Here is a 26709-nt window from a genome sequence, read left to right as displayed (position 1 = left end):
AAACCCACCAACCCTCCCTCCATCTTCCCTTGCCACCACAAGAGGTGTAATACCTGCGCCCATACCTCCCCCCTCATCCAAGAGGCCAAAGTATCCTTCCACACCCGGCAGAGATTTTCTTGCATATACAAATGCCTCATTGACTGCGTCCCCAATGCTCTCGATGTTGTCTACTCGATATTAGGAAGACAGGACGCCAACTTGCAGAATGTTTCAGAGAACATCTCTGGAACACAAGCACTAAACAACCCCATTGCTCTGTTACCGACTACTTCAACTTCCCCTCCCACTTCGGCAAGAAGATGCAAGTCCGAGGTTTCCTCCACTGCCAAATCCTAGCCACCCGACTACTGGAGGAAGGACATCTCATCTTCCACCTTGGGACCCTCCAACCACACAGAATCAATGTCGATTTCATCAGCTTCCTCATCCCCCTTACCCCCACCTTATCCCATATCCAACCCTCTAACTAGGCACCACCTTCATGACCTGTCCGTCTTCCTTTCCACCTTTCCGCTCCACCCTGACCTATCACCATCACCCACCACCTCATCTACCTATCACATTCCTAGCTATCTTCCCCCCAAGTCCCACTCCCCGGCCCATTTAACTCTCAGCTCCCTTGGGCCCACCCCCACATTTCTGATGAACAGCTTATGCTCGAAATGTCGATTCTCCTGCTCCTCGGACACTGCCTGACCTGCTGTGCATTTCCAGCGCCACACTTTTTGATTCTAATCAAAATGGCCTGTCCATGTCTTACAGTTCGGTGCATATTTTGTTTATGGACCAGAATAGTCTCACTGATTAAAGTTTCAGAGAATTACCATTATCCAGACAATTAAATCTAATGCAATGTAAAAAGAAAGTCATATGACTGGTTGACTTTTACAACAGAATCTAATGATTGATTTACGGTCCTATACTAGCAATAGATCAGAATATAATGAATCACATAGAAATGTTCAATTCAGAGAGCTGCAGTGGTAAAGCAGAAGCCGTTTTCGAAGTCTGAAACAGTGTATGGCAATAACGATATTATTAAATCTGACGAAGATTGGGTGCAACAGCAGAGGTTCAGTTTTGTTGGCAGAATTAACATGTTAGTACAGGATCACCAACTAACCTTTCTTTTTTGAGAATGAAACTGTACCATCACCAACAAAATAGTCAACTAAATATTTTCAAAACTAATTCATGGTTAAGCATCTGGACAAAACCAAAAATAAAGTTAGACGCACATCAAATTTAAGTAGAAAGGATGTGCCAAAGCTACACAAATAACAAAGTTTATTATTTTATATCTTTAAATATATATACATAACTATAGTGTGTAAGTATCCAATGCAATATTACAAATTGTAACATGATTCTATTTGAAACAGAAGATAAAAAAATTAAAGTTACTTACAGAAGCAGGACATTAAAGAAAATCATAACTGTACAGGGAAAACTTGCATCTGATCTTTTAATTACATCACATCATTTACAACTCCTTTGCTCCCAGGAAAACAATCACAGTCTATCCAAACTCTCTTCATCACGAAATTCTCCAGCGCTGGCAATGTCCTGGTTATTTCCTCTGCACTGTTTCCAGTGCAATCACATCCCTCCTTTCAAGTGGATTCCAGAACTGCACACAATAGCTGTGATCTAACCAATGTTTAATACGGTTCCACCATAACTTCTCTCCTCTTAAACTCTATGCCTCACCTAATAAAGACAAATATCCCATATGTCTCGTATAACACTATCTACCTGTCCGACTACCTTAAAGGATAGTTGTGATCTTCAGAGTTTCTTCGGGTCCTATTGTTCATCATGTATTCCTTGCCTTGTTTGTTCTGCCAAAATACACACCTCACATTTATCCAGACAATTCCATTTGCCACAGGTCAGCCTACCTGTGCAGCCCATCTATATCCCCCATTATTTACCAACCCCACCAATTTTTGTGTTATCTGTGCACTTACTGATCAAACCTCCAACATTCAAATCTAAATTGTTTATATTTAGCACAAACAGCAACAGGCCCAACAGTGATCGTTGAAGCAGCCCACTGGACTTCGGCTTCCAGTCATGAAAACATAATCCTCTGTTCACTACCACTCAGCCAATCCCAGATCCAATGAGCCGAATTCCACTGGATCCCATGGGCTCTTACCTTTGCTGAAGCGTAAGTAGACTGTCAACTGCATTGTCTTCATTGACACCAGATTTTGAACAGCCAATGAAAAATATTCTCCTTAACTCCATTTTTGCCAATAATATTAAATTCATAACCTCTAGTTACTGAGCTATTCACCTGCAAACTTGGTCATACAGTTAGCCACACCCACATCTAGGTCATTGATCAAAATCAAAAAAAAGAGTAATGGATCCAAAATTGACCTTGGAGAAACAAAGGCAAATCATCTAAGACACACCAATCAACTACGAATAACCTGAGCCAACTTTGCATCAGTGTGAATGTAATTGTGCCTTCATTCCATAGGCTTCTATCTTAACATGCCTTGTCTCACACTTTTTTGATGCCTTGTAAAGTCAAGTCAAAACATACATCTTCTTGTATATCTGCTGTTACTCATTCATCTGCTTTACCCAGAGGGTAGGTGGAAATCTGGAACTCACTGTCAGTAAGGATGTTAGAGACAGAAACTCTCAAAGTTTAAAAGGTATTGAAATGTGCACTTCTATGACAAGTCTTGCAAGGCAATAGACCAAGTGCTGGACAATGACATTACATTTGTTAGGTGCTTGCTTTTGAGTGTAATGGACATGATGGGCCAAATGGCCTTTTTCTATGCCACGGATCTCTGTGACTCGATGCTCAACTTGGTGGGCCTGACAATTATTGCATTTAACAAATTCATACAAGTTTACGCCTTCGCAAATGAACATTTATTTAGTCCCTGATTATTAACTGCATCCCCAACTAACAATGAGCTGTCTTTCTTTATGTCTTTCTTTACTTGAATAGTAGCATAATGTTCACAATCGTCCAACCATCAAGCACTACTGCTAAGGAAGAATTTTTCTAATTTTAGTCACCGCACAGAGGGAAAGGTGCCTTAAGAAAGGTGGTTACATTTTCTACAGAACCAATGTAGTCATCGTTAAAACTTGCTATGAATCATCTAACAGATGATGAAAATTTATTATGAGAATTTACTTAGCAGAATTAGAACAAGTTTCCTACCTTATTGACAACAGTATATTCAGCTTGTCCACTGCTGATTTTTAAGGTCTGCGATTTAGAAGAATCATCTGAGCTTGCTTGTTCCTTTGCTAACCAGGTAGAATGTGGAGAATTTATTGGACTGAGAGATTTATACAGAAATAGGTTACTGTTTGTAGATTGTGTAACATGTTCTTCACCTTTGCATTCCAATGTTCCAAATTCTTTAGTTTTGTATTTATTCTTTTTATTCAAATGTGACTCCAAATTTATGAAGTTATTTGTATTTTGAACTTCATTATCTAAATATGTATTGGTGCTTGAGTTTTGAACCTTTTCTTCTTTGGATGCCCATTGGTAACAATCTGTCATCTCAGAAAGTGCATAACTGTTGTCATTCAGTTCAGGTGCTGTCGTTTCCAAATTTCTGAAAAAATCATAAGTTATTAACATTTTTTGGTTTAGTTCAGTGTCCTTAGGCTTGGAATCTTATCAAAGAATAAGTGTTGATAACACAAGATGCTAATTTGCTTCACACACAAATAATGGAAGATACAAACTACTACTGAAAAACAGTGATTGCTGCTTTGCCAGGGACAACCTATTAACCGTTACCCTCAAATATCTGTCCCTGACCACACAACATCGTTGTAGCATGCTAGCTTCACAATGAAAGGAATCTACGTAAAATTACAGAAGTCTCAAGCACAATATCCCCGTAATATATTTGAAATAACTTCTATTACTGCGAACAGGAATATTACCAACCAAAAACATTATGTAAACCTTTGTCACTCTTCTATCCATTATCCACTAATCTAAATCAATTCTTTCCTGCATTTCTCAGACAAATTAGTTTTCCTATTGCTGTTTTCAGAAAATTTCTGACAAGATTTAACATTGGCCATTAATGGTCAAGGTAAGGAGTTGTAGAGATTTTGGAAAAGGACAATTTTTCTGCTTGGTCTCCAGGAGAAAGAATTTGGAGGCAATATGAGAGTTGCCTAAAAATGGTACAAAACTGGAAAGACATATGAATAAATCCAAGACACTAAAGAGCTCATTGTTTTCTCAGAAGTGGTCAAACCAGGAACTGTTATTATTGGATGTTCTGAATGCTATAAACATGCTGCAATCAAGAGCCTCTCCAGAAATTCAGCATAAAATTCAAGGCTGACTCTGCATTGCAGTATTGAGGGTGTAGTTGACAGTTGGAGGTGTTGCCTTTCAGATAAAAAGTTAAACTATTGAAACAAAACCCCTATCCGCGCTCTCTTCCTCAGGTCATGACAGCCTTGATAGTGCAGCTTTGCAGTCTTCCTTTTCCAACAAAGAACCTGTTAACACCACAGATTGTATGGCCACTTCTGGGAAACACCCAGTTCTTTAGTGTCAGGAAATAGAAGCCCTTCCTGTCCTGCCAGCCATTCATGCAGTGAACTCTCAGGTTTTTAACCATGCCCCCATCATTCCCCACAGACCAAAGACTCAAAGTGTTGGTAAATTGAGACACTTGAATGCAAGGTATCTGTTCAATATTGGGGGTGTGTTGAGCCTTTCCAGCCATTCATCCAGTCTCCAGCCTCATTAATCCAAATTAGTTTCTGGACTTCAATGACACCAATTTAAGATCGTCCTTTTCAGTGTTAAATCAAATTATGGTTTTGACCTTTCCTATCTGTAATTTGTCTAGTTCTGGAATGAACACCTCCAGTCTCTTAGGAGAAAGCGAGGACTGCAGATGCTGGAGGTCAGAGTTGCGTGTGTGGTGCTGGAAAAGCACAGCAGGTCAGGCAGCATCTGAGGAGCAGGAGAATCAACGTTTGAAGGGCTTATGCCTGGAACATCGATTCCCCTGCTCCTCAGATGCTGCCTGACCTGCTGTGCTTTTCCAGCACCACACTCTCAACTTCCAGTCTCTTGCCTCCAAAGAAAAGATGCTGACATCTTTTGAATTCTCTTAATTCTGGTCTCTGATGCAATCCCACCCCCTTCTCTTCACCGTTTAAAACTATGTCTTCAGCTATCGAGATCTCAGACTTGCTCCTAAACCTTTACACATTTCCAATGCTACCTCTTCTTTCAAGGTCCTTCTTAAATCCCACCAATTCAATTGAACATTCGGCCACGCCTTGATTTGAGATTTGTTTTGCTTTGATTACAACTCTGTTAAACACAATAACACTTACACATACATTAGAGGCACTAAAAAAAGGTGGAAGCCATTGCTTTCGAAGAAGGAAATTCTTGGTTCATGCTATCAATGTTTTCGTTTCAAACAGACTATCAGAACAATATGTTTTCATTACACTATCCTCTGTACTGTCACTATTCCTTCAAAAAGATGCTAGCTGTCACAAAGCTGGCCCCTTTTCTCTAAAAGCTGTTCCTTTTCTCAAGGATACGGAATGGTCGTAAATGGGCCGGGCTCCAATTAGACTAGTTTGGTAGAGCGATGTAAAGAATTTTGAGAGGCCTTTCGTTTACATGTAATCAGATTAGACTTCAGGCCAAAGTGATCATGTTTTAGAAGTGACCTGTTCAATGGAAGGGGAGTAATCAGCTGAGCAGTTCAGTCCAGAACTAGTTGGAAGTTCAGCAGTGAACTGTGTGAACAGACTCTCTCTCTCTTTCTACCCTTCCAACTTCAACCTGTAAGCAAAGATTGCATTTTTTTTAGACTGTGTTTTAAGGGGGTTTGCTTAGTGAGAGTGTTGTGTATATCTGGAACAGCATAATTAAGTCTAGTTTGGATAGACTGAGTTCTGTAGGGGATCTTTATTCTATTGTTTTTCATTGTGTAATTTTGTGAATAAATTTTTGTCTCTTTTAAAACTTGGTAGTCAATCTTAGCTATCATACTCCAGGTAATTTTCACTGTACACTTACCGAAACAAATTGCAAAGTTATGGTCCGGGTTGCCTGCTTAAGGACGTTTAGAGTTTTCTGGCCTAGTTCATAACACTAGTTCACTGGCTTATTTTTTGAGTTCATTTCTGATTAACAGTTGACTTACACGAGTGACTATCATATCTTTAATACAACTAAAATTATTACCTGATTGTATCATTCTTCATCAATTCACTTGAAAGTGCTATATCCTGAGTGGATGTGGAAAAAAAAAGGATGAACAAAAACAGAATGAATTTTGGGTCAATAACCTAAACTAAATTACACAATTCTAAATATTTATTTTCTTATTTAGAAACACATCTGCACATATCTGTCAACATCTGAGAATCTCAACTAAGTTCACAAACTGTTAAAAATCTCTGGATTTTAAATTACAATGTATTGAAAACCCTTATTAACATGTTGTGGTGCTTTGTCATTATCATCATGCTTGGAGATTTCTTTTTCTTAAAAGCTGCAACACAAATAGTTAATTTGAAGAATGCAATGGAAACATGAATTTTAGTTGACATGTCTCACCATGTCGAAACTTAATGCAATTTATAATTAATTCAATGGCAAGTGACTGTAGAACAGAAATACTACGACAGTGTTTGCATAAAATTGTTTTAAATATTAGCTTGAAAGTAATGCTGTTCAGAGTTTGTTGCAGAGTCACTGAAATTTTAAGGATGTTGAGTCAAAATTACACAGCAGCACAAAATGTAAAAACTAAATTTGTATACCATTCATATCCTTGCAGAAAAGGCAACATATAGAAAATTAGAGCTTGACACTTTCTACGCTGTCCACAGTGATACTTCAAGAAAATAAGTTTCAGTTTAAACTAATTGTTTTGTAAGAATGGTTTTAGTATTTTAAAAGGCAACTTTGTACAAATTGAGGTTTCTTATCATACCCCTTTAAATAAGCCATAAACGAATTGACAGAAGGTCTCATTTAAATTGTCTCACCTTCCCAATGAGAGATCCCTTACTGTGAAACATTGTTTCATTAAATATATTCACCAATGCCCACCATGCTCCTGTCTATGAGGTCTGTCCCTCTCCAAAGAGAGCTCCTCAGCTCTCAGCTGCAGTGGTGTCAGTGTAATCTCCTGGAAATCAATCAGGAGGCATTCAAATAAGCATAAATCAAGGCTTAGCCCAAGTGCTAAACTCACAGAGTTCTGACACCAACACTGGCTGTTGACTGTACAACGTTACTAACAATGGATATAATGTTTGACTAGCTCCATGTTAACCCAGTGTTGTGAAACATACACAGTGATTAAGTAATTACCTGACTAACCTAGTGTCTAATTAAAGTGAATTTTACATTAAATGTATACAAATTCTTTTTAGTTTAACTTGCAAAGAAATATTTTAAATACCTTAGCTTTCCCTTCTTTCTTTCTGGCTCCAACTGTTTCATCCTGTTGGAGAATTAAAATACAATTTAGTAAATTCAAAGAAAAAAGATAAAGATGATTAACAATCGAATAACAAGACACTTCAGACAGCACGTAAGTACAAGTGTACTTTGATGTAAGGCATGGGATTTATATATTTTTAAAATTTCATTAATTTTTTACTTTTGGATTTTAAATCAGAAGGAATGAGCCTGTAGATACTTTTGTAGCCATGGTGATTGCTTTTAAAACACAGTATCGGAATGAGACTTCCTGCTGAATAATGGGGATTTGTAACATTAAGAGAGTTTACTAGCGAACAAAGCAGACAGCATAGTGCATTAGATTTTCAGATAGAAGATTTTGGAATTTTGGGGGAAGCACACTTCGGTTGGAAAGTAAATATTTTAGTTTCAGTTTGGACAGCTTGCATAAGTCTTGGCTAAACCTGGATGTGTTAAACACATTCTCCTGAGAAAGGGAGGTAATTTAAAACTGTTAAATCAGAGGATATCTCAGGATAAATAATTTAGTGCGGAAGTTTGAGACCGAAATGTTTGGTTAAAACTACAAAGAGCTTATTTGAAGCTCAGAAAATCTAAGTTCGCTTGTAAGTCGTCTCCAGAAAGAGGATATCAGATTTTCAACCAAAAAAATTGAATCTACAGTTAAATTCAGCCCGAAGATGTGAAAGAGAAGGAAATTCTCCAATAAAGGTGTATTGTTGAGATTAATGGGACTGTATTTGACTTTGTGCTTTTACATTTCTGTTACATATAACTTTGTTTATTCTAGATTTGGAGATGCTGGTGTTGGACTGGGGTGTACAAAGTTAAAAATCACAACACCAGGTTATAGTCCAACAGGTTTATTTGGAAGCACACTAGCTTTCGGAGCGACGCTCCTTCATCAGGTGATTGTCCAATCACCTGATGAAGGAGCGTCACTCCGAAAGCTAGTGTGCTTCCAATTAAACCTGTTGGACTATAACCTGGTGTTGTGTGATTTTTAAACTTTGTTTATTCTATTTTATCTTCATTTCTTTTGCATACTAAACTTCAGAGCTTTATTATTCAACCTGAATCTACAGTAGTGATTGTTTGCATTTCAGCAAAAGACCAACTTGCTAAATATCTAAAGAAAAACCACAAAGTATTACCCATCAAGCCAAATTTCAGCCTGGGATCTGACTTATCCAATAAGAACATAGCTGGGATCAGAGGAGTACAATTAACTGGAACTGTATCAGCAAATACTCTAACACCATGTGCCAGAAGTGTGAGAACTATTGCTTTTTTGTGGGAGAGGGTATCGAATTTTTTTTTTGATTCAATTCAAAGTGAATGTTTGAATATTCCACAGGGAAGAAAAAAATGTCTTAATTGCATCATTACTTAACAAGGCCCATAATTTGCACTTAAATAAATCAATATAATTTTCTTTCAGCATATCCATAGGGAAACATTTCCATAGAATGCTGATCTGCAGAAATGATGTTTTCACAGATTATGTTTTGAATTTAACCTGATTTCAATAGTAGACTAAGTCCTCTAGTTCAATAGTTCTGAATATGGTGCAAATGTTGATCATTATCTAAATTTCTTTTAGAATTCTAAAAGCAGCAATCATATTACCTATAAAACATATATGTTGTAATAAGACCATGTCCAGTTTACATAATCTCTCCTCCTCGTCCAGTGACACATTCAACAATCAGATGGTCCTAATGTTTCCTTCTGTGACTCAACATCAAAGTTGGTATAACTTTATTCTGTGAAGACCCTGGGATGAAGTGTGGCTACGTTAAGAGTACTATATAAAGGTTTGCTGAAGTTCTCTTAATATATAGTAATAGTGAGATAATAAGTGTATGCAATCTAATAGGTAATAAACAGGGATTTGCTAAAATCTGCAAATACTGACAGTTAAACACCATTTACATTTCTGGGTTGACTTGGGCACGTTTCTGATTTAAGACCTGTTCATTGTGAGTTATCAAGAGAAGATAATGTTTAATACAAGTCCACAGACTCAATGCTGAGGAATAATACACATTTCACTCACACAGAAGCCACCCAAAAGGTGCACTAATTTTTCCTGGTCTCCTCTGCTACAAAAGGAACGAGTGCAAAAAGAGATTTATTGAATTACAACAATCTCATGCTCCATCAACATCAATTAATTCATTTTCTACTGGAAGAAGTTGATTGTTAACAGGTAAAATAAAACTTAGATATGAATTTCAAATAAACAATAGTATGAATGAGTCAAGAAGTGCCCGCATGTGAAACAATGTTTGCAAAGCAGGAAACTCAGTATCTTATTTCATAATTGAAGATTAGAACAGTCATTGTTGTGAGCAATATTTTCAGGGTTAAACAATTATCTTTAGCATCACATTAGACAAATTGGGTTCGTAAGCATCATCTCATGGATTGCTTGCATGCTTTGTAAATACTTTTTGAAGCAATTAAGGGTAACCTCTCCCTTCTAACAATGAAAGCCTCTTTCTATGAACATGGGGTATCATCAGTGCTAGATCATATCCAATTCATTTGCAATTGTATACAACGTCAAATCTGAATTTGAACAAACACTACTTTTTATTGTTATACAGGTAAGTACACTAGCCTAACTGTATTTCACAAAATTCTACAAACACCAAATCACCAAAGAATTTGCTTTTGCGATGTTCATGGAGAGATGATTTCTGGCCATTAAAGAATGACTGCTTGTGATCAATATCAAATAATATTTTGCACCAACCTGAAGATGACAATAATAGGCTTCAGTTTCATATCTCATTTGTATTTGTATAGCACAATTAATACAATGAAATTTCCCAAGCATCATAAAACAAAATCTAACACCGAGACATATTAATGCCAAGAGAAGGCGATAAAGAGCATTGTTTGGAGGAATAAAAAGTAGAGAGGTGGACATGTTTAGGGAGGGAATTCTAGAGCTTACTGATTTTGGCAGCTAAAGGCATGGTCACCAACAGTATACTGATTAAAATGATGATGCTAAAGAGGCTAGAATTAGAAGAGCACAAATATATTAAATGATTGTGTGGCTGAAAGGGATAGGGATGGACCCGTGGAGAGACTGAAAATAAGCATGAGAATCTCAAATTCAGGAGCCAGTCAGCAAGGCAGGGCCCTTCAAAATGAAAGGAACTTATTGACAGTTTCAATATAGACAAGAGAATTTTATTTGACCTCAAATATACTCTAACCAGAAGTTCACTGACACACAAAGTACTATATATTCTGTCATGTCAGCTTTTATTGTGCATTCATGGGCGTGGGCATGAAAGCACAACTGTCTATGAAGCTAAAGTCTTGTCAAGAAGCTAACTCAATGTGATGATGATGTATGGCACATGAGTTGACTTAAATTACTCGTTCACAAACTAATTTCATGCACTATCTGACCAAATAAATCACACACTATTTAAGCAGAATCTGTAATTTTACTGATTGCTCAAAATTTATTGCTGAGAAATTTGAAACATTCTTGAAATTAAACGATAATATATACACCGTACCTTCAGAACACACTGGTCAGGTTTTCTGTTCAAAGTATCTGTTTTAGAAAGAGACGATTTCAAAGGTTTGGCATGCAAACATTCTTCTTCTACCAGTTGATTTGTAAAAGAAAAAAACTGGACAATATTTTCCTTATACGGTTCATTCACTCAAATACAGCAGCGTTAGAACCAATATTTTGGAAGTTGCAAGTTTTCAGGGAAAAATAGAGTCAGGGAGTCAAACAACCACAGAGGTATATAGCCAAGAAACAGATCCTTCAGTCCAACTCGTCCATGCCGACCAGATATCCTAATTAAATCGTCCCATTTATAGAGTCATAGAGAAGTACAGCATGCAAACAGACCCTTCGGTCCAACCTGTCCATGCCGACCAGATATCCCAACCCAATTTAGTCCCACCTACCAGCACCCGGCCCATATCCCTTCAAATCCTTCCTATTCATATACCCATCCAAATGCCTCTTAAATGTTGCAATTGTACCAGCCTCCACCACATCCTCTGGTAGCTCATTCCATACACGTATCACCCTCTGCGTGAAAAAGTTGCCCCTTAGGTCTCTTTTACATCTTTCCCCTCTCACCCTAAACCTATGCCCTCTAGTTCTGTACTCCCCAAACCCAGGGAAAAGACTTTGTCTATTTATCCTATCATGGCTCATTTCTCTCTGAACCCTTCCGATACATGTACCTTTTAAATGCTGTAATCATACTAGACTCCATCACTTCCTCTGATGTGAAAAAGTTGCCCCTTAGGTCCCATTTATATCTTTTCTAACTCACCTTAAACCCAAGCCTTCTAGTTTTGGAGGGGCACTCCTCAGCCTCCAACACTCCAGGGAAAAACCCCCAGCCTATTCAGACTTGCCCTATAGCTCAAACCCTCCAACCTACAGCTCAAACCCTCCAACCCTGGCAACATTCTCGTAAACCTTTTCTGAACCATTTCAAGTTTCACAACATCCTTATAGGAGGGAGACCAAAATTGCACATAATATTCCAAAAGTGGCCGAACCAATGTCCTGTGCAGGCACAGCATGACCTCCCAACTCCTATGCTCAATGTACAGACCAATAAAGGCAAGCATATCAAATGCCTTTTTCATTATTCTATCAAGAAAATTGGAGCACATTATTTCAAATTGGAAATAATTTTAATCAAGTGTATACCAATGGATAAGATTGTAATGCACTTTAGGTTAATGGTCAATGCTGATGTTAATTCCTTCTTTCATACATTCAATTTAATAGCTCATATAAGCATTCTAACCCCTCAAATTCATGGCAACTCATTTAAAATGGCAAGAGATCAATCAAAAGGTCCTGCTTTCAAATAATATAGTTTTGGAAAAGTCAGATTTGATAACATTGTTCCTGTAATTTCAAAATGGGCTATTCTTATTCTAAATTAATGTTTTTTTCAAATTTGCATTTTTGTCACACAAACCCATTTTCTTTTAACATGATGCTGTATAATGTAGCAAGAAATGTGTGTTGAGGCAGCACCATTTTTCAGAATCTCAAGCAGTTAACGATAGAAAAAGCATAACAGCAGTTAAAATGCTCACCAGTTTGTTCCTGGTGGATATTAGACGGCTGTTTTCCTGTATTTTGATGCTTTCTTTCTTTTTTTCTGGTAATCTTCTTTAAGTTAAAACTAAAAAAAATCCATATGTTACCTTCACAATTCTTAAATTTCCTCAACAATGCACACACTGATTTGTTGTTTAGAACAATTCTCCAAACAATGTTGAGAAGCATAATTTAAAGATAAACAGCAGATTAAACCAGTTTACGTATTATAAAACAAGTTTAAAAAAACCTGCATTCATCAATGCTACAGATAAACCCCCATAAAATATGAATCAGCCAATCTGGTAAGCAAAAAGGCAGTGTTTTTATCTATCACATCATATAGTTACAAGGCAAGGTCAATTTAGAAAACAGTATTTAATGCATGGGAAAATGTTTGCAATGTAAATAAGAAACTATTTTATTGATTCGTTTTCAAAAAGTCTTAATTACACAAAATTAAATAATGAAGAATTTACTAAGTGCTTCTAAAAGTACTAATTCAGAGGAACCACCATTATCCAGACGGACAAGGGCGGGTAGTATTTTGTTTGGTTAATCGAATGTCAGATAATCGAATGCCAGATGACAATTCAGCCAAGCATTGGGACCTTGCAATCTTGCCAAATAATTCAAAGTTTGTTTCATCGAATGCCGGGTAATCAAGGTTCCTCTTCAACATCAAAATTTAGAAAAAAAATGTTGGCTCTTGAAAGCTTCACACAACTACTCTGTGAACGCTCTTATTTTCCATCTGGATTCAGTACTCAACATTGGTGTACATAAAAATTTTTCAACTGTGAAAAAAATGCAGCAGTACGTTTTTGTGTGGATTATGCTTGGCACAACAATATGAGTTGTCTAAAAACAGTAAGTATCACTGGCTATAAATCCATAGAGCTGGAACAAGAAGCAATTTAAGAGTAATGACTATACATTCCAGCATTCCAGTAAGTATCTTCTCTAAGCTTGAAACATAGAAGCTTATTTTATACAGTGATCTTCTTATGGAATTTTAGTAGAGCGTCGGGGGAGGGAGTAACGGTGCTGAAGGAAGTGGGGGACAGTGTTTGAGAGAAGGTGATGGTTTTGGAGGAGTGGGGGACTGTATTTGGGATGGGGTCGGCAATGCGAAACGAGCAAATGTAATGGGGAATGGGGCCCAATTGTAGTCATGTATGAAAAGTCAAATGGTGGATGAAAATATGGTTAGGGCAAATGCAAGGAAGAAAGAAATTCTACATTTATTTTTCAATCCGAATACTTACCACCATTAGAAATAGGAATGGGCCATTCAGCCCCTCAAACCTGTTCGGCTATTCAAAAGATCATAGCTGGTTTGCACCTCAACTCCATCCAGCTGCGTTGGTTCTATATCCTTTTATAATGTTGTCTAGAGTGTTGTTTACTTTAGCAGGTTTGGAATAATCCAAACCTCTATCAGAGAGATGGTGAACAGGCTTTAGAAACTTATTTTCCACAGAAATTTCAGCATCTGATCTGCTCTTGCAACCTGAGTATTTAAGTGACTGGTCCAATTCAGTTTTCAGAAAACCTCAGGATGTTAATAAAGGGGAATTTAACCACAGTAGTGCCATTCTATGTCATGGGAAAAATGGTCAGATTTGCTTTTGTTTGATAAAATCATTGTCTGGGACCTATGCAGCATGAACGATGCTTGTCACGTATCAGTCCAAGCCTGAAAGTTGTCACAGACTTGTTACAAATGGATGCTGATTGCTTCAGTCGTGACAGAATCATAAATGATGCTAAACATCAGCAAATATTCTTCCTTATGATGGGGGGAAGATCATGAATGGAGTCCTTGGGCCTAGAACACCACCCTGAGGAACGTGTGCAGTGATGTCTTGGGACTGAGACAACTGACTTCCAACACACACAACCATCTTCATTTCACCATATATGACTCCAAATGAGGAAGCATTAACCCCACCAAATGCCCAATTACTCAAGTTTTACTGGGGCTCCTTGATGCCACATTTTAATTCAAACATCTTCTTAGTCAAGAGCAATCACCTTTACACAAACTTCTCTTGTTCAGTTCATTCTTCCACATTTATTCCAAAGCTGTTATGAGATCAGGAGTTGAATGACTCTGACAGAACCCAAACAGCCTGTCAATAAACAAGTAAGTGGCAGCTAGCATTTTCAACAACACCGTCCATCACTGTGCTGATCGACAGTAGACTAAATTAATCGATTTGGATTGTCCTCCTTTTTGTGGACAGGATATAACTAGGCAATTTACCACATTGCCAGATAGTGTACAGCATGGCTAGTTCTGGAGCACAAGGCCTCAGCACTAATGCTAAAACAGAGTGAGTAACTGTAGCCTTAGCAGGATCTCATGCCTTCAGCCATTCCTCAACAATGTGTGCAATAAACCGAATAGGCTGAAAGCTGCAATCTGCAATCCTTGTAAGCAGCAGAGGTGGACCATCCAGGGCATTTCTTGCTGCGATGGTCACACATACTTCAGTCTTCCCTTTTGCATTGATACACTGGAGTTTCCCCATGGTTGAGGATATGACTGCTGAGCTCAGGTCTAATTCTTTGGTTAAGGAATTGCTTAATTCTGATGACTGAATGCCGTTTCCATTGTTTGTCATTCATGTTGTCATCTCATCATAAGGCATACCTAGTGCTACTTTTGGCACATCCTCCTCACACTTCATTGAAACAGGATTGCTCCCCTGGTTTGACAGTAATGCTGCAGTGGGGGATATATTGGACCATATATTATAAAAGGTAGTTAACTATAATCCTGCTGATGGCCCACAGCATTTCATGGAAGCCCAGTTTGGAATTGCCAGATCTGTTCGAAATCTATTCTGTTTCACACAATCGCAGTACCAGTTAAACAATGGAGAGCATCTTCAATGTGAGGACAGAACTTCATCTCTGCCATGCACATATAATGGTCATTCTAACCAACGGTGTCATGGACAGATGCATCTGCAAAAGGAAGGCTGGTGAGTTGGTGGTCAAGGAAGTTTCTCCTTCTTGCTGGTTTCCTCACTAACTGCACAGATCAGGCTCAGTATCTATGTTCTTTATGACTCAACCCCTAGTCGGTATTGGTGCTACAAAGTCAATCTTGGTGACAGGTTATAGAGGTCCCCACCTAGATGACATTCTGTATCTTGGCCACACTCAATGCTTCTTCTTCTGAAGGGTGCTCAAAGTAAAAGAGTACAGACTTGTTGGCTGAGAGGAGGAATGGTAGGTGGCAATCAACTGGAGAGCTCCTTAACTATGTTTGACCTGATGCTACAAGACTTCATGAGGTTTGGAGTCAAGGATGGGGATTCCTAAGGAAACTCTCTCCTGACTGTATGAAACTGTGCTGCCACAACTTTGGGAAATACAGAGGAACCTGTATCCTGCATTCGATTATCTAAATTTCTGATTATCCAGCAAGATCGCAAAGTCACGATGCTTGGCTTAACTATGTTATCTGGCATTCGATTATCCGCAATTCAATTAGCCGAATGAAATACTCTCTCTCCGTGTCCTTCCGTGAGGTTTCTTTGTACAGGTGATCTATCCAGCCAGTATGTTAGAACATATGCAGGGGTGATAACCACAATGTTGGAGTCATAGTCTGTGAATCATGCCTTGTTTCTGTTGCTCGACTAGTCTGTCTGACATTTTTTCCAATTTTGACAAAAGCAGCTGGATAATATGAAGGAGGATTTTGTGGAGTCAATAACACTAGGCATGACAGGTACTTCGCTCAAATGTTGACATATTTCACATCTTTAGATGTTCACTTTTATCAAGGTTCATGTTTCAGCCTCTTCCAACATAGCATGCCAAATTACAAGCTTGATAATTATTTTCTCAAAACCTCTCTACTTTCACTCAGCCCAATGTGGAACAATTTGACATGTTTGGAGAATAAATTATTGGTCATTCCTACTCTAGCTTTGATCTTTTTAGAGCAGAAAGAACCATCTTCTAGCAAAATGGTTCCGGGTACTTCGATTATTCCAATTGTTAAGCATTTTTCTTGTCCTCTGCTATTCCTCCATTATTTCTTCAAATCTTACCAAACTTCCTCTTTCTTGCATTAATTTTCATTGTGAACTTTCAGCACTTCATTCATCCTATCCATTAGTATTTGAAGATCATCCATTGTACTAGTCATAACAGCTTAGATGTCTACAGCAACTGACTTCCTACTTTAATGTCTTTCTGTACTTTCTTTTGTAATTCTTTTATCATGGCTAGACTATGAATTATGTAATGTGGTTCTGGATGGAGCGGGTCAACTGCAGACATTGTAAAAGCAATGAAAAAGTTTTCAGAATGATAGAAGTGGAAAGATTGTTTTCTTAGTATTACCAATAAAAGGCAATGAACTTAGATTGATCATATTCCAAGGTATAAGAACCTGATTAAGGTAGTTACTGAGAGAATTCAGACTGACAGAGAGAGAGAAAAAGAAAATAAAAATATTAGACAATTTGAAAGTGAAAATGAACAAGCAAATGAGAAGGAAAATACTAGATCACAAGGAGTGGAGAAACTCAGCAGGTCTAGCAACATCTGTAGAGAAAACAAAGTTAATGTTTCAAATCCAAACAATTTCTGTTTTTGCATGTTTCAGATCTCCAATATTCATACGTCTTTGTTTTATAAAGGACTGAGAGATGATCGGGGCCCTGTCCTTAGGCAAATGACGACAACTGACATATTTGTAATGAGTTTCCCGTACAATAAGACTCTGACAAAGGTGTTTTCAGCATAATTTGAAAAAGAAAATGCTGCTATGCAGAACAACAATTTTGAATACACAACCTAATGTGGTTTCTGATTTGATTTCTCGGATAGAAATGCATACACATCTCTGCAGAATACAACAGGGAAGAGATAATTTTATGATTCATTTTGACTGTGCCAAGAAAATATATTTTGCGAAGTGAAGACAACAGAGAAGTGACAAATGCAGACTCCACAGAATTTTTCAATTACCCTTTTAGATCAGAATGAAATTAGGGAATACTTTCTTCAGTGTGGAATCATCCAAAGACTAGTACAGCACAACAGTCTTCTCAGTCCACCTGCACTGGCACATGATGCCTTTTCTCAAGTAAAAACCTTTTGCCTCCATGTGGTCCGTATCCCTCTATTCCATGCCTGTTCATGTATCTGTCAAGATGCCCCTTAAATATTGCTATTGCATCCACTTCTACTATTTCCTCTGACAGCACCTTCTCGGCATTTACAACCCCCTACATAAAAAAAAGTATTGCCTCACATCTCGTTTAAACCTTTCCCTTCTTACCTTAAACCTATGCCCCTGAGTAGTTGATATTTCTAACTTAGGGAAAAAAAAGACTTTGACTATCCATTTCATCCATGCCTGTCATAATTTTGTCAATCTCCATCAGGTTGTGTCTCAGCCTCCAACATTCAATTTGACCAATCTCGCTCCTTTAATCCAGGCCCCGCTCCTCAGGTAATTATCTGGAAGCTCATGCTGCAGCTGCGACAGTTCCAAGTGTCCAGTGATTACATATCATTGTAATTAATGTGAAAGCCAAGCTTGTGAGATCAAAGGTTTAAGCAAATGATTGAAGGTTGACTAAAACACAATACTGAACTACCTCAGTTATCAGAATGTCAATTATCCGAACAAGATCTCAAGGGCCCTTAAAAACGTTACATCAAACGGGTGTTACTGGTGTGACGACCGCAATGAGGAAACCTGAGTGCATCAGCAAAGGAGGGTGATAAGTTGACTGTAACAGCATATAGGATTTTAAATGTTCTAATGTTTATGGCAAGGGACAGGGGTGTGGTTTGAAGGATGGTCAGAAGAGCATTTCAGTAAGCAAATAAGATTGCAAATGAATGGATAGGATTTCACCTGGACTGAAATGATGAGAGTGTTGTCAAAACTGCGATGAGAATTTTGAATACTCTGTTTCAATTTGAAAGCTGGTGAATGAAACAAAATCAGGATGACTAAGGCATTTGTATTGGGTGATGAAATGTCTGGTTTTAATATTTCCAGTGTTTTAATTGCAGGAAATTATGACCAAGCAAAATTACCAAAAATATCCATACTTAGTAATTTGTAACTCGTTAAGATAGTAAATATTTAAAATTAAAAATTACTTCACTTTAGATAGAATTACTTTGACTCTTATACCTGCTGTGAGGCATAATGTTGCATCTAAAGATATATTCGTCCAAGACTGACAAAATTATGGGCGGCACGGTAGCTCAGAGGTTAGCACTGCTGCCTCACAGTGCAAAGGACGCTGGTTTGATTCCAACCTCAGGCAACTGACCATGTAGAGTGTGCACATTCTCCACGTGACTTCGTGGGTTTCTTGCGAGTATTCCGGTTTCCTCCCACAAGCAAAAGATGTGCAGGTTAGGTGAATTGGGCATGCTAAATTGCCCATAGTGCTCAGGGATGTATAAGTTAGGTGCATTAGTCAAGGGTAAATATAGGATTGTAGGGGAATGGGTCTGGGTGAGTTATTCTTTGGAGAGTCAGTGTGGACTTGTTGAGCTGAAGGGCCTGATCCCATACTGTAGGGGTTCTATGATTCCATGAAAATTGATGCCATCAATATACATTTAATAGTTGCCTCATCTGAAGAGTACATGAAGCTGGGATTGGAGCAGTGGAGCAAAGAAACATAAGCATCTCAAGCAACAGCGACTGGATATTTTCTTCAAAAAATAACAACCGACCTCCACCTCAATGAATTTTATTTACACAATAAGTGATTTTCTTTGTAAAATATCATGAATTTTTAAGCAATATCCGATGTTTGTACCCATTTTATCGATTGAATGAAATAAAAACTCTGTTACCATGCATTTTTTACATAATTACGTTCAGTACAGCTTTCTGTATGATCAGATTAGTTATCCTAATAAAATATGCCCCACCTGTCTCATTCATATAATCGAATTTGTTCTAAACTTGAGGGATTCAAATGCATGGGAACTGCTAATAATGACACACCTCAGTGGTTGCTGGAAACAAGAAATGCTGGAGATCACAGCAAGTCAGGCAGGATCCATGGAGAGAGAGTAAGCTAACATTTCTCAGCCCAAAACTGCCACTCCAGGATGTTTCTGACAGTGAACGAGAAAAAAGCAATTGTAAAGACAATTTACTAAACTATTCTTGCCAACCACACTCCCAAAACTATCAGAAGGTACATAAAAAATTAAGAATTCTTGGGACAAAAGTCTGGAGTCAACTTATTAATATGGTCGATGGCAACAAGCAATAGGTTGATAAGCCAACTCCTTTTCTTACATTTATACTTCTTACTGCATAAAGAACATGAGCAGATGGGCACAAGAAAAGTTTCAAGCATGAAACTAATGAAAGTAAGTAAAGTGAAATATGTTAACTGAACTTGCCTGCTAGATGATGCCTTAGTTTCTTGATTATGGCTTGTTTTATTTCTCTTTGGCTTTGAACATTCAATCTGCAACAGATGTAGAAAGAACATGTGAAATTATGTAAATGGGTTGCTAATTTATTCTTACATAAAATCAGAAAATAGGAACAGGAGTAGATCATTGTTTTTATAATGTTTACAATTCCAAATATTTTTTCCAAACATATCTGGTTACTCTGGATGGAAGTTTGCTCACTGAGCTAGAAGGTTAGTTTTCAGACGTTTCATCACCATATTAGGTAACATCATCAGTGAGCCTCCAGTGAAGCACTGGTGTTAGTGACCTGCTTTCTATTTATGTGTTTCCTTGGATTGGTGAAATCATTTCCCGCGGCGAGGTCATTTCCCACGGCGAGGTCATTTCCCACAGTGATGTCATTTTCAGTCCTTTTGCTTTTCAGAGGGCGGTAAATGGGTCCAGATCAATGTGTTTGGCGATAAAGTTTGCGTTGGGATGCCATGCTTCTAGGAATTCTCATGCGTGTCTCTCCACACAAACTCTGTCAACAAACACATCGATCTGGTCCCCATCTACCATCCTCTGAGAAAAAGGATCAGGCATGACATCACTACAGAAAATGACATCACCAACTCAAGGAAACCTAAACACATAAATAGAAAGCAGGTCACTAACACCAGTGCTTTACCAGAGGCTCACTGATTATGTTACCCAGTATGGTGACGAAATGTCTGAAAACGAACCTACCAGCTCAGCAAGCAAACATACATCCATAACCTCAACCTGAGCTACAAATCTTCTCAAAGCGTGCTAATATCCGGTTCCTGTCACAGTTGAGACAGCTGATACATTTTTCACACAGTCAGGAGGCTGTGAAGCAACAAAAAAGCTTTTTACAAGATAAGAGAGTGAGAATAATTTTTTTCAGACATTAAACCACGTTACCACAATGAGTGAATCACAAACAAATGAATGATAACCTGTAGGGTCTGTATACTACATTCTCCACAGAAGAATGATCAACAGTGTCGAACCAAGACTATGATCTTTTCAGCCGTTTTGATTGAAGTCTTCTACTTTTAACTGAATGAGTTCAAATCATTTACCATAGTTGCAAATGCTTCACAGAAGTCAATGTTAAATGGCAGTTTGTAGGATTTAAGGAAAAGTCAACTTAAGATATAACTTACTGTTTTTTGCCGCGAGTCCTGAATAATGTCCACTTTCCATATGCACCCTATACAGTCTGGGGTAAGACAGCCTAAACCCAAAATGTCCTAAAAATTGAAAGAAAAATTACAAGTAGTAAACTGTGGAATCTGCATTTCATTTAATTATTAAATCACATCAGGAAGTAAGGATATACAATCAGACAGTCTCACAGGTTGGAAACAGACCCTTCGGTCCAAATCATCCATGCTGACCAGACATCCCAATCTGACATACTTTCATTTGCCAGCACTTGGCTCATATCAGTCTAAACCCTTCCAATTCATATACCTGTGCAGATATCTTTTAAATATTGTGATTGTATGCGCCTCCACCACTTCCGCCTCCACCACTTCCTCCGGCAGCTCAGTCCATACATTCACCACTCTCTGCATAAAAAAGTTACCCTGCAGGTTCTTTGCAAATCTTTTCCCTCTCACCTTAAACCTATGCCCTTTAGTTTTAGCTATTCACCCTAAACATGCCCCTCATGATTTTATAAACCTCTCTCAGTCAACCCTCAGCCTCTGATGTTCCAGGAACAAAAAAAGCTGCAGCCTATTCAGCTTCTCCCTGTAATTCAAACCCTCATCTTCAAAGTATTGAACACTCATGCTCACAAAAATAGTGCAATATATATTACAATACAAACTTTTTCTACTTTGTCTTGGAGTTCTTTAATTTTGCAGCGTTTCCAGCAGTATAAATGGTACTCAATATGGCAATTGTCACTGCAGTGCACTCGAACAAACCCCTGCAAATACAAAAAAGTGAATCTATAAGTTCCACAAGCTATAGAAAAACACCATGTATAGGCCAAAATAACTAAACTTAAATCTACCAGCATGAAAAATTTAATCCAGAGTAAAGAACTAGATTATTTGCCAATTACAGAAATCCAAACACAACAATAATGTGGAATGTTAAAAATAAGAATATACAAACTATAGCAATATAATAGTTCATAGAATGAACGACATTTCATGAAGAACTATTCCTGGTTCAATAATTTGAAAAGACATCCTGTTCTTTAAGTCCAACTGTGCGGACCCCATCCCCTCTTGGTTTTATTAAAGTCATCTGCAATTGCAAGCATGAGCAATGGATAATTCAAATAAATATGGAAAATTCTGAGAGGCTGAAGTAAATGTTCATTAAAGGTTCTAGCTAACATCTAACTTAGTCTCATAGTACATGATAAGAATGCTCAGTACTAAAATGGAAATTTACTCTGTTCTCCAACATAAACATCTTTAAATGGCCCCAGAAGGGTAATCAATAACAAGTAACACAGCCCATGGGAAAAAAAAGGTAAAGAAAAGTCAACACACTGTGCAATATGTTAATGAACCACACTATCCCAAATGCATGCTCTGTCAGGTGGAAGCACATAGATGTAGCCCAAATGTCCCACAAATGAATAAGCCATTCCTGCTGTTTCTGATCAATTACCATTGATCGTTCCTGTCAAGCATGTTAGTGCAACCATCAGGTGAGATTTTAGTACTTAACTGTGACGTCCTCTATACTTGAGTTGTTTACGTTTGAAAAATGATCATAAGGGAAAAGTACCAAAAGACAGCCAGCAGCTTCTAAAGAGAAGTAAACGGATAGAAGCTGCTTTGTTATCAGGGGGAAAAGAAATTATGTCAGAAAAACAAAAGGCAAGTTGACTTTTTGCCAAATGCGTTGTTTTCTATTTTGAACTGCAAGATGGGGGGAAAGCTACAAATTATTGGATGTGTTTCTGAAGTTGGCTCAGGATTTTCTTCACACCAAGAAACAAATGGCAGCCCGCTATTCACATTCCACATAGCTGAAGAATAGTGCAACTGTGTCAAAATTTTAGCTGGAATTGAAAACAATCTTCCTGGAGATTTAATTCAAATCAATGGTGAGCATTCACCTTCAGATAACAAAACTTCAAATTATTATATCGACAAAAACATGAACAAATCTAAATTAACAATTTAGTAATCTTGTGAGTATTGTTCTATTTAAATGTTACAAATCAATCACCCAAACAGTAAACCCAATACTACTCAATAGTGTACAACTGAAGTCCACCTACCATTAGATCGAACCACAATAATGTTAAATAGCTCAAACAATGTGAGTGGTCCTGACTTAAAACATTATCTGTTTCTCTCCTCACAGAAGCTGTCAGACCTGCTACTTTATTTCAGCATTTTCTGTTTTTAATGCTAATTGTACTGTTAAACTTTTTTTTAAAGAGTTCAACAGAAGCATGTTTATTGCATGCAAACTGCACATAAATCAAATAATTTTACCTTAAAGTCAGGATCGGATGCATAAATTTCCCGTTTTTTATTATGGGTATAACAGAATTCATAATGGCAGATAGCTTCAGGCCGTGGGTAACACAAGCATTCTTTAAGAAGGGACTTCAATAGCTCCTAGGTTAAAATAAATTGCAATAATTGAACAAAAAATTAAACCAACTAAAATCATTGTTAGTTTTAGACATACAAAAAAAGATTTAATAAATTCTGGAATAAAGAACTTCTGAAAAGAGGTGGTTTGAGTATCTCATCAGCATTGCAAATACCCATAACTTGTGCTCAAATGCGCCAATTCAACAGCTTATTCGGAATCGTCATGAGTCAAATGTGTTAATATACTGCCTTATATTGTGTATAAGCAAATGTATTTTAATTTATTCCAGTTGTGACAAATAATAAAATGTTATTTATTCTTCAATGGGATGTGGACATCACCAAGGCCAGTATTTGCTGATCATCCCTAACTTTTCTTGAAAGGTGTGTTGTGCTCATTCATGTCAGAAGGAATTAAGAGTCAATGACATTGTTATAGGTTTGAAGTTACATGTAGACAAGATCAGGAAATTTACTCTTCTGTTCTCCAATATAAACATGTCAACTGGCCTAAAAGGGCAGTCAATACTTAGTTTCCTGAATGCTTCTCAAATCATGACTTTACTAATCAACATAATTTAAATTCGAACAGTTATCCATGATAGGACTGAACAGGAGTTTCCACAGCATGAGTCTGAATCTCTGGTTTACTAGTCCAGTGACATTACAATTTTATCACTGTATCCTCCACTGTGTCTCCATTTGAATTGTTTTTCATCTCTCTCCATACTTTTTCCCAGAAGATGTGAAATATCCTTATTTAAGATTAGCATCAGAAATTATTTAGGTCTTACAACAGATCTTGATCACTGTCCAATGCTCTCTGATCATCTTCCCAAATAATGCAATGGCCAGTTTGCCCTCTTCTCTATCATGCATCAGCTTTCAGTTTCTCAAAAGCTTAAATTTCTCTATTAGCTGGGGCACTGAAGCAGAGTAGATGATAGCCACAGCCCCATGACATGCTGCATGGCAAACTTGCCATCAGCAAAGAAATCACAAGGTCACCCATTTCTGTGACACAAGCAAGGAAAATCTACAGTTGACCAGAATTAGAGTCTGTGCATGGAAAGAATGCCAATCAAGAGGCTGGAGACTGAGCTTAAACAGTGACAGCTCTATCAAGGTTAATTGCACGAGTTGGACATTACTTCATTTTCTATTCCGAGTTCAAAAGATTACTCCTGACAATTCAGGATTCAGAAGCAAAAATATTTCCACTGAAATCAAGCAACCCATGAGATACTGTCCATATAGTGGAAATTTGCAGACCTGCCCTTAAAAAGGTAAGACTGCGTCCTCATTAATATATGCAAGGCGCTCAATGCTCCATTTGGCTGGCTAGTTGCAATACATATTGATCCACAAATCTAATAGTGGCCAAACACAAATTCAGACTGAATGGATCTTTCTCAATTCGAAATTTGTCACTGTAACCTGCGTGAGTAATAGATACAATGCATATCGGTTTTGAGCTTGATCTGACAAGTCTCTTAAACAAACGTCAAAATGCACTCTCCCCATCAAAGAGAAATGGTAGTCATATTGTCTTTATATTAATACAAGTACTATGAATAAAAACAAACAATCTTCCAATGGACTTTTGTAGTTCTTGAGGTGCTTGATAAGGAACAAAATTTCAAATGCAGCTTGCAGAAATGTTAGTGAATAGATATATACCAAAAGTCAATTCAATAAATTTTTGAATGTGGAAGTTCTTCTGCAAGGAATACAATTAAGTAACTCCTCAAACTGCAAGAATGCAAGTACAGCTCAAATGTGTCATTTCAGTATCCAGCTGCTTACACAGAATACTCATGAGTCACACATTTTAACACTATTATATTATGTACAAGTAAAAATATTTTTAAAATGATTTAATGTTTCCTGTGTCTCCATCTGAACTGACTTTCATCTCTATCCATAACATTTTTCCCAAATTCTTTTGAAATACCATTATAAAAAATTAGAACCAGAATTTGAGAGAGGGGCGCTGGTAGGGATTTTATGATTCTCTGGGGTCCTTGTTGCAATCCAATGCATTCTGATTACCCAAACTAACAATGTAATTGGCAAGGCATTCCACCCCCTGTCTGTAAAATACAAGAACATTTCCCATTACATTCTTTGTGAAGACACGATACTGTCTACTTTGTTGCACAGTCCACTCCATTTACAGCTTTGTCACTTTTCACTTTCTTGGTGCCTGAATCACCATTATAAACACAGTTGATCCCGACTGTAGTCTCACATTCAGTTTTCTTCCTGCCCACCTCACCCCCCCACCTCCAAAAAAAAACTATTAATTCCTTTGCAGATTAAAAGTGTTTAACCGATCTTGAGTATATTTAATGACCACGGTCCACTATTCTCTGGAACCATTGCACCAGCTCTGGAAATCTGCATTTGTCTAATATGCCTTTTTGGTGTTTGGTGTTCCTCCTACCTCGTCTGCCACCATTGACAGCCATGCATTAATCCACATTGGTCCTTGAACAGGACATTCTTTTCTGTATGCCTCTGCCTTTTGATATTTCAGAATTGCCTAAAAATCAATCTCTTCAGCAAAGCTGTTCGCTATTCTTTCCAAAATTTCCGTCTTGATGAATTGAGTTGAGATGATGTCTATTTTATGAAGTTCTTTTGGAAATTCTCCATGTCAAACTATAAACGTAGATTTTTGTTAATACTGTCTAATCTGAGTGAATCTACCTGTCAATGTCTCACATGTTACTTTCTCTTGCTTCTGAATTCCAAATCGGTAAGGGAAATATTTAACTCCCATCTCCTTTTTGAATTGGTAACTAAAAATAAGGTACAGTCCAATCTGAGTAAAGTTAAACATCAGCCTACACCAAGCCAAACACATTTATCAGTTAAGGGCCTGAAGAAGGGCCTGTGCCCGAAACGTCGAATCTCCTGTTCCCTGGATGCTGCCTGACCTGCTGTGCTGTTCCAGCAATAAAGTTTCAACATTTATCAGTTAATCTTCCCAGATCATCTTTCACAAGCACAGCATCAATGCAATGCACCCTATTTTGTAAGGCTGCATTTAAGCTCAGTGCCTCTTGACATTGTCACAA

The 26709-nt window shown here is 37.7% G+C and overlaps 1 protein-coding gene across 5 annotated transcripts in view; it reads right to left on the bottom strand.

The window, feature by feature from the left end:
* The window catches only part of LOC122540666 (E3 ubiquitin-protein ligase TTC3-like), a 110066-nt gene that overhangs the window by 18032 nt on the left and 65325 nt on the right, over window positions 1-26709 (bottom strand). For 4 of the 5 annotated variants that reach the window (XM_043676701.1, XM_043676702.1, XM_043676704.1 and 1 more), the window contains 9 exons: window positions 23522-23647; window positions 21883-21984; window positions 21212-21298; window positions 20022-20089; window positions 12599-12687; window positions 11032-11069; window positions 7464-7505; window positions 6236-6279; window positions 3200-3605 (listed from right to left, as the gene is read on the bottom strand). In XM_043676701.1, the coding sequence (XP_043532636.1) occupies window positions 3200-3605; window positions 6236-6279; window positions 7464-7505; window positions 11032-11069; window positions 12599-12687; window positions 20022-20089; window positions 21212-21298; window positions 21883-21984; window positions 23522-23647 (1002 nt within the window). The remainder of the gene's footprint in view (window positions 1-3199; window positions 3606-6235; window positions 6280-7463; window positions 7506-11031; window positions 11070-12598; window positions 12688-20021; window positions 20090-21211; window positions 21299-21882; window positions 21985-23521; window positions 23648-26709) is intronic. The other variant, XM_043676703.1, reaches the window with a different exon arrangement.

This window comes from Chiloscyllium plagiosum, chromosome 35 (genome assembly GCF_004010195.1).
Source record: "Chiloscyllium plagiosum isolate BGI_BamShark_2017 chromosome 35, ASM401019v2, whole genome shotgun sequence".
Taxonomy (NCBI): domain Eukaryota; kingdom Metazoa; phylum Chordata; class Chondrichthyes; order Orectolobiformes; family Hemiscylliidae; genus Chiloscyllium; species Chiloscyllium plagiosum.
The sequence above is the reverse complement of the archived record's forward strand: the minus strand, read 5'-3'. Positions and strand labels throughout refer to the sequence as shown.